Genomic DNA, 9,642 nt, shown 5'->3' with positions numbered 1-9,642 from the left:
AATCCCGCGAAATTGCGGGTATTAAACTAGTAAGAAAATAAAAAAACAAAACTGCTCATTTCGTCACTGTGTTTTTCCATTTTATCCATTTTCATCCATGTGTTTTATTTCCTGCAATTTTCATCCTTAAAAGCATTTTTAAGTCTTATTTTCATCCCTCACCCTAACGAAAGTTAATTGTCCGTTAAATAGGGTAAAATATGATTATATTGAGAGTTTAGAGTACTTTTTGTAAATAATCCAAAGTCATCACCATTTTAATTTGTCAGATTCACCAAAATCCATTCTTGAAAATTAGCCAAAGAAAAAAAAAAGAAAAAGAAGAAAACAAACTTTTTGTATTATTTTAACATATGGATATCTTGGTTGAATGTAAATAAGCAAATTTCGAAACAATTTGAATACTTTACTAAGTTCAATCAATCAGGAATTTTCCAATGCATGTAGCAAAGAATACTATCCACTGTTACGTCCCAAAACCAAATTTAGCATCATCAACTTCAAATCTTTTGTGAATTCCAACAAATAGGAATGTTATTTGACTCCATTATTCATCTAATTTCAATCAAATATTCACACTCTAATAGAAAATTTTAATTCACTGTGACTGTTGTATAATGTAATCTAATTCACTGTGCATGTAACCCAGAATACCTGATCCCCTGTTCTTACCCGAACTACCCAAATTCATAAATTAGCATAAAGTTAAAAACCTTTTACCAATTTACCAAATGGGTATATCAGGGGATTGAAAGGTTCATCTATAATAAAAAATTGAAGCTTTTTTGAGAAGATTGCGATGTTTGCCTGGTGACACCTCTGTAAATTGAGCTTCTACGATTAGCTTCAGCATTTTGATTTGTGTAGATTTTAATTTAGTTTTAGGGTTTTGAATGCTATTTGATTTGGGGATGATGAAGATAGAGTTTTAAATTGTGTTTGGTGAAGGAGAAGATGGTGTTTGTGATTTAATTTTAAGGTTTTGATAGAAGAGTTTTATTTGGAGATTTGATGACGAATCTGAGTGAAATGTGTTGAAATTATTTTAATGGTTGATTAAATTAGGGCTTATGGTTTTTAACATGATGAAGATTAAATAGTTAGTAAGTCATGTGACTGGCACATGCATCCACTTAACGTACTACTTAACGGAATGTTAAGCAGGGACGAAATTGAGACCATATGATAAATTTAAGGATGAAAAATGCAGCTTTTATAATATAGGGATGAAACGGGAAAAATGATCAAAATACAGGGACGATTTGGGTAATTTTGCCAAATAAAATTATAAAAATATACTCCTATTGACGGAACAGTTTTAACCCGAACCGACTAAGATCCGCACGTTGTGATAGAAGCCAATCACGCCACATCTTTCTGTGTTATTTCCATTAGGGTTCAATTAGGGTTTTCTTCGTTCTTTTGTTGTTATTCAAGACAAGATATTAATATCAGTAGGCTACAAGGGTTTCATCCTCAACAGATTTAAACACGCATCTGGTACTGATTCATAACTCACATACGAAATAGATTAATTTTTCGTGTATCTAATAGAAATTCTAATATGTTTTCTTTCATTCATAGATCGCGTATATATATATATATATCTGTGCCTGAATTAAATTTCATGTCTCATAATTAAGTTCGATCTAGGGTTTTATATTACAAATACGCATATCTAATTGTACATAGATATATACAAAAATATATTTCTAACAAGTGCTATAAAATTTGCAATTCAATATGATATAGGCTCAGATATGAGGCTGTTAATGTACACTACCAAAAAGGGTAGCGGAATAAAATGGACTAGTAAGGACAGTGTACCTGATGATGAGATGATAGAGACATTTGAGATTGATGATAATGAGTGCACGTATGCGCATGTTATTGAAATGTGTAATGCTCGTGAAGAAGCTTGTAAGAAGTATGTGAAGGAAAAGGAGTTAAAGAAGTTAGAGAAGAAGAAAAAAACTGCTTTAAAGGTAGATGAAGCGAAAGTTGAGAAACGTGTGCTTACAATGAGAAATCTGCGTATTGGAGAGGATACGGCTAAGTTTTATGGTGGGGATAATCAGAATAGAGTAAGTGGTCAGGCGTTGAAGTTAAAGCAGTTGAATAATAAACATGCGCAGGAAACGTTTGAATTGTGGTATAAGAACTTTAAAATTAATAAGGCTAATAATAAAGAGAGGTTGAAATCGCAAGTGAAGCAGGAGACGATTGTGGAAAAGTATGGGAATGCGGCTGCTGGTGATGCTCTACCGAGGGAGCTGTTACTTGGACAAAGTGAGAGAGAAGTTGAGTATGATCGTGCTGGTAGGATCATTAAGGGACAGGTACGTTATGTTTTCTTTTTTAATGTCCCTATTTAATGGTCTTTTGTATGCACTTATAATACGTTTTTTGTTGATGAATCTTGGGACTTTATAGTAATGGACACATTTGGTTACTAAATCAGTACTGAATTTTTTATAGAAGTCTTTATGAACCATGTTTGCTTTTGGCTCTATATATATGTATGTATATATCAGGAAGCCTAGCTAGATCTGACTATGTGATAATCTGTGTTAATGGCTGCAGGAAATGTCCCTTCCTAAGTGCTTCATAAGGAACAGCTACTGTACAGCTGCTGCTGGTATTGAAGCTGCAACAGATGTTGTGAAGGCTAATATTGCTAGCAAACAAGCCACAAAAGGTTTTTTTTTTTTTTTTTTTCATCTGCCAATTTTTTCTCAAGTTTCTTGGACTTTCATATGTGTTTGTATCTGTCATTAATTGAAGATGAATTTTTTGCCTTATTATTATTTATTATTATTATTATTATACTAACATTGTTTTGTCAATTTAGATGTGGTGGCCCTTACTGAAGAGAAGCAGCTCGCCACTTGGGGAATACATACTCCAAACGACTTAGTTTTGGACCAAGAAACACTTGCTGAATCACTTAAGAAGGTACCTTTATCAGTTTTATGCTATTTTTCTGCTTTTTTTTTACAGCTTTATTGTGAACTTGTGTTGATATTGTTATTAGTGGTTGCGAAATGATTTATTGTTACTAATACTCAGATTGTTGTTATTTGTAGGACGACAAGAAGAAGAGAGAAGAGAAAGATGAGAATAATGTCAAGTGTAATGATGATGATGTATGTGAATTTTTATTTTTATTTCGTGGCATCCCCTCCATTCTTATAGTCTTTCGTCTGGTATTAATTTCACCTTTTTTTTTTTTTTTTTTGCATCAGGTCACAGTTGATGACATGTAGGCTTTTATCGTATGAAGAATGATCAAGTGCTTTGGAACTTTTTCAACCGGCAATAATAATGAAATATGGTCGTGTTATTTTGTTACTATATTTGAAGCTATGCGAGGTAGCCGGTTGTTATTGGCAGTTGTAATAACCGAGTTTGATGTTGATACGACTGATGTTTCAAATGTAATGGTTATGACCTCCTTGTTTAATTGTCCTATTCGTGTTTCGTGTATCTAAATATGCCAGTACAAACTAGTTTATTCTGATATTGTTATCTAATCAGTTGAAACACATGGAGATTCCTACTCTATTTTTTGCTTGATTGTCCTGTTGGTGTTTCAATTTGTGAGGTTAAAGTGCGTCTCACATCAACAAACAATACATCTATTTTGGGTCGAAGAAGATATGTACAATGTGAACAATACATTTCTTTTGGGATGCAGATAATTACAATGTGGGTGTTTTGAGTGATGTGCTAAAATGCAACTTAAAAATATTTAGTCAATTTTACCTAAAAACTAGTACACAATTCAAGCAACCAACTAAACTTGATCGTATAGTAAATTATTAATAGTAAGCAAATTGATCCAATTCTTTCTACAAATGCCAGTTGAATTAACATTTTAAAACTAAGAATTATCTTAGTAAAAAAATAATAAAAAAAAAATTGGCGTTGATTTAATTAATCTAAAATTAAATATAAAATCAACTAATTGAATTACCAACTATGAGAAAACGGTGTCTACTTGAATGATTCACTATTGATATCAATTGTTCTTTTGTTTAATTTTCTTATTCGTGTTTCGTGTATGTAAAGATTCAATTTCATACTAGACCCAACCCGTCGCCCGGCCCATAAAATTTTTTCCTTTTTAAACACATTAATATTAACAATATTTAGGTTCCATTTATACTTCCCAAAACACATTTGTTATAATAGTAAGTTTAACCAACTTAAAAACGTACAATACATAAATTAAAATATAAAGTGTTTCCAGCCAGTCCCGCTCACCCCTTTGGACATGTAAAAAGATGCATGTTTTGATCCATTACACAACCCAAACGGGTGTCAATTATTCTCAAAATGTCCCTACTCCAACCAAGTCAAATATGTAGAAATATCATCTTATATCTTGAATGTTTGAGACCCGGATTATTATATGATATAAGTCATTTCTATAATCATATTTTTATGTTTTACTTCAGATGGCTTAGATGGGCATCTGAAGTAAAATCTTACATGGGAAAAGTTTGATAATGATTATAGGTATATTTAATTTGCAACTATCATCTAAAACAATGTTTGTGTTGCAGCGAGATATGTTGCTTTGTATATACAAAAGTCTGATAGTTAGCCTTGGTATCAATCAAGAGATCTATTTATATGCACTCATTATGTTCTTGGTGTCAAGAATGTGTAGAGTCTGCAAATCATCGTTTAGTACTATGCCAAGTAGCCATGGAAATATGTTAGAAAGTGTTTAGTTGGTGGAAATTGGGTTTATGTAGAAATCTAGATTTACATGAAATGTCTGATTTATCACACCTCCAAATAGGGCCGGGGTGAATGTGACATTAATATCAAATAAACCAACATATTATAATATACGAGAACAATACTAAATGATAAAAACAAACTTTATTGAGTACGCAGCGGAAAATGAATGTCGTTACAATAATGGAAATTACAATAAAGTAATTGTTTCAAATGCAAGAATAATAAATGCGATATCTCTTGATCCTAAGTCCAAGTAGCATCACATAAGCAGTAAGTAAATAAGCTTGATCAATCGGCACCTGAGACAAACATGCTAAAGTGTCAACCAAAAAGGTTGAGTGAAGTTCATAGGTTTAACAAAAATGTTTGATCGTTGTTTTAGACCACAAGATTTAGTTTATAAAGTTGATCTCGCAGAGATCAAAAAGTTATGTCAATTCGTGATATTTAGACTAAACGTTCAAAGTTTGACCTAATGACAAGTTGTGTCTATACTTGTCGGTTTAATTTCATTATTAAGTAATGCAATGACTTGGTCAAATGTATCGGGGACGTTACTCCCGATAGGCCTACCCCCTATAATTAAGAATGCATTTAACGAGCAATTAAAAATATCACTGTAGGGACTTAGTCGAACATAGCCGGGTATAGCATAGTTTAACAGTTGGTACTTGTGTCTAAATTGTAAAAAGTAAAAGTAGCATGTGTCTCACCCCAAAAGGTTAAATAAGTTGTGCACAATATAAAGTAGGGCTATGAAATTCACCTTAGTAAGTAGAGAGAGAGTTATTCCTCGGAATAGAAAGTTTGAATGATCGTGAGCAGAAAGTCAACCTATTGACATTTAAGAGTAGTTAAGTGTTTTGCCCAAATTTAAGTTTAAGTATGCAAGTGTTTAAGTATAGTTCATTTTACTAAGTTCCATTCTTAGTAAGTTTCTGCTTTTAGCAAGTTTCCATTTTTAGTAGTTTCTACTTTTAGTAAATTAGTGTCGAACACTAGTGAGTTGTCCTTAATAAGTCTACCACCTATTAAGTGTGAAGATAACTAAGTGTATGATTACTATAGTCGGGTTTGACATTGTGCATCATACTCAAACATCTATTTCACCGCCGAGTCACCAGAATGACCAATTGTTACCGGTTGGCCCAGGATTTCTTGACCAAAATCTAAGTTTGGCATTCGTAATCCACAAGCGTCCCATAGTGGTACCAAGGATCACCCTAGGCCTTAAGTAGCGTTGACGTTCGAGTAATCACACCTTATCGTGAATGACTAACGTAATCGTATAATATAATATAAGTAGTAGTATGTTATATGTGTTATAATATAAGTAGTAGGTTATAAGTGTTAGTAATAGTAATAGTGTATAAATGTTAAATAATAGTATAAGTAATATTAGGGTTTCATTAATTAATTAGGGTTAATTAATTAAAGTAGTATTTTAAATGATTAGGGTTTAGTAATAAATGACTAGGGTTTAATTAATGTCCTAGGGTTTAGGTTTAATTAATTAGGGTTTAATAATTAGGGTTAGGTTTATGTATATATATGTATATCGTATATGTGTATATATATATATATATATATATATATATATATATATATATATATATATATATATATATATATATATATATAGTTTTTATTTTTTTATATGTAAACCGTGTATATGTATGTGTGTGTATATATATATATATATATATATATATATATATATATATATATATATAAATATTTTTTTTACATGTATATATATATGTATCGATTTATGTATATGTATATGTATATATATTTATATTTTGTTTCCTTAATTAACACAAACAAATCTTTTATCTAATCACCTAGGTTTTAAAGATCAAACACTCCTTTTCTTTTTCTTTTTTTTTCGGTCGACACACACACATACATATTAATATATTTTTTTCTCCATGTATATGTATATATCTATGCGTGTTCATGTATATGTATATGTATTTGTTTCAATTAACAAGATTATATCATGAACATGAATTTAAAACAAGATCAAAGATTATTTAAATAAGTTTTAGGGTTTATGTTATACCTTGAAGATTCGAAGATGATTAACAAGGAAAAGATGAAACATTTTGGAGATGAAGATCAAAACCTTGAAAATTTGAAGAACACCTTTGAAGATCTTCGAAGAACGCGAAGAACACGATGAAGATTGCTTGAAAACCCTTTGAAGATTGATGATGAATTCGATGGTGGTGGTTTGGGGTTTCGGTTTTTGAGCCGAAAATAGGGAGAGAGAGGGGAGAGATTTGAGAGAGATTTTTGTAATTTGATGAGAGATTTTTGTAATTTGATTTGGTACATGTTTAGCTTTAGCCTAGGCCTCTATTTATAGGGAGGATTAGATAATTCTAGAATTAGGGTTAGGGTTAGGTTTACTTAGGGAACAAGTTGAACTTGGAGAGGAAGTAATGGGTGTTAAGGGAGCCGATTTTAGGGAGGGCAATTTAGGCAATTCACCAAATTTTTTTTTTAAAAAAATTTCGACTCATGCATGCATGGGTGAGTTTTAGGATTTTTCACTTTAGTCATTCTACTTTAAGTTAGCTTAAATGATCCCTAAACTTATTTAAGACTAATTAAGTTATATACATTAAACTTTAATTTATTACCTTTTGTTCACGAATGTTATTTAGCTTATCATTTCCGTATTTTATTAACTTGTTGTTTATTACACAAAGTTAATTATTACGTTTTAAAATTTTTAATACTTAACAATTATTAATTAAAGTTAATTCATTAAGTTTTAATTATATTGTTTGGGCATTTAATAAGGAAAAATATAGAATGGAAAAATGAGGGTCGTTATAGTACATCCCCGTTATTGAAAACTTCGTCCCGAAGTTTTAGGTAGATTCCTCGTTTGCATCAGCAGTTGAGAAGAGATGGGGATATTTCCGTATCATGTGGTCTTTGCGTTCTCAGGTATATTCGGGGCCTCTACGCGAATTTCAACGAACTTTAACGATAGGTATGTTGCTTTTACGCGTTTGTTTGACCTCTCCTTCCATGATTTCTATAGGTTCTTCAATGAAGTGCATTTGCTCATCAATGCGGATATCATCCAAAGGAATAACAAGTGTGTCATCAGCAAGACACCTTTTAAGATTCGAGACGTGAAACACATCATGTACTTGACTGAGTTCAGTTGGTAGTTTTAATCGGTACGCCATGGGACAGACTCTTTGAGTGATCGTGAAAGGTCCAACATATCGTGGACTGAGTTTGCTTCGTTTACCGAAACGGACAACGCCTTTCCAAGGGGATACTTTCAACATGACTTTATCTTCAACTTGGAATTCTATATCCTTTCGCTTTCTATCGGCATAGCTCTTTTATCGGCTACGGGCAATTTCTAATCATTGCTTAATCTGAACGATCTTTTCGGTAGTATCATGAATGATTTCAGGACCAGTTAAATGTCTGTCCTCGAGTCCATCCCAACAAAAAGGGGATCTACATTTCCAGCCATATAAAGGTTCAAAAGGTGCAGCTTTAATGCTAGAGTGATAACTGTTGTTATAAGAAAATTCAACCAAAGGTAGATGTCTATCCCAACCTTTGCCGAAATCGATTACACAAGCACGTAGCATATCTTCCAAGGTTTGAATAGTTTGTTCACTTTGACCATCATTTTGCGGATGATAGGCTGTACTCATGTCGAGTTGAGTTCCAAGAGCAGATTGTAAAGTTTTCCAGAATCTAGAAACGAATCGACCGTCGCGATCAGAAATAATCGAGATAGGAACTCCATGACGTGAGATAATTTCTTTAATGTAAAGCTGTGATAATTTTTCTATCTTGTCAGTTTTCTTGATCGGTATGAAATGTGCATATTTAGTAAGACGATCAAGTATGACCCAAATGGTATCGTTACCGTTTGAAGTCTTAGGCAACTTAGTAACGAAGTCCATAGTGATGCATTCCCACTTCCACTGCGGGATGTCGGGTTATGTCAACAGACCAAAAGGCTTTTGATGTTCAGCCTTGATTTTCAAACAAGTGAGACACTTACTAACGTAGGTAGCAATGTCGGCTTTCATGTTAGGCCATTAGTAGAATTCCTTCACATCGTGATACATCTTACTGGATCCTAGATGAATAGAGTATCTAGTCTTATGTGCTTCATCCAAGACTAGTTCACGGAGATTACCGAAATGAGGAACACAAATTTTGTTGCCAAAGTGCCGTGTACCATTAGCTTTCACTTGGATTTGGTTCTCAAAACCGATAGGTCCTTCACCTTCGATAAGTGTTGGTTTAATAGCTTCCAATTGAGCTTCACAGATTCGTGATATAAGATTTGATTTGATTTTCAGGTTCAAAGCACGAACACGTTTAACATCGTATTTTTGACTAAGAGCATCGGCAACTACATTTGACTTGCCGGGATGATATTCCATCTTACAGTCATAATCGTTCAATAACTCGAGCCATCGGCTTTGCCTCATATTCAGCTGTTTCTGATCAAAGATGTGTCGAAGACTTTTATGGTCATTGTACATCGTAAACTTAGTACCATATTAGATAATGTCTCCATATCTTTAATGCAAATACCATGACACCTAACTCAAGGTCATGTGTGGTATAGTTCTCCTCATGTTTCTTCAACTGTCTTGAGGCATAGGCAATAACCTTTTCACGTTGCATTAAAACACAACCAAAGCCTTGCTTCGAGGTGATCATATACATAGCATTGTATATGTATATTTTATTGGCTAAAGGCCAAAGGAAAAACTACGCGAATTATAATGCAAAGTTGTGGAATATTCGCTGAAAGTAAGTTCAGCGGTTATGTTTTCGCATTAATGCAAGACCGCGGTTTAATCCGCTGAGTTTCCGCGGATAGTTAAG

General features: G+C 32.9%; 1 protein-coding gene across 1 annotated transcript; it reads left to right on the top strand.

Moving 5' to 3' along the window:
• Positions 1 to 1,335: 1,335 nt before the first annotated feature.
• On the top strand, positions 1,336 to 3,463 carry LOC139896956 (pre-mRNA-splicing factor SLU7-like). The gene is made up of 6 exons (XM_071879589.1): positions 1,336 to 1,500; positions 1,753 to 2,339; positions 2,584 to 2,698; positions 2,852 to 2,955; positions 3,087 to 3,146; positions 3,246 to 3,463. The coding sequence occupies exons 2-6, from the start codon at positions 1,761 to 1,763 to the stop codon at positions 3,264 to 3,266; spliced, it is 879 nt and encodes a 292-aa protein (XP_071735690.1). The 5' UTR covers positions 1,336 to 1,500; positions 1,753 to 1,760; the 3' UTR covers positions 3,267 to 3,463.
• The last annotated feature ends 6,179 nt before the right edge of the window (positions 3,464 to 9,642 follow it).

Source organism: Rutidosis leptorrhynchoides, chromosome 3, assembly GCF_046630445.1.
Source record: "Rutidosis leptorrhynchoides isolate AG116_Rl617_1_P2 chromosome 3, CSIRO_AGI_Rlap_v1, whole genome shotgun sequence".
Lineage (NCBI taxonomy): Eukaryota > Viridiplantae > Streptophyta > Magnoliopsida > Asterales > Asteraceae > Rutidosis > Rutidosis leptorrhynchoides.
Note: the sequence above shows the minus strand (reverse complement) of the source record. Positions and strands in the feature narration are given on the sequence as shown.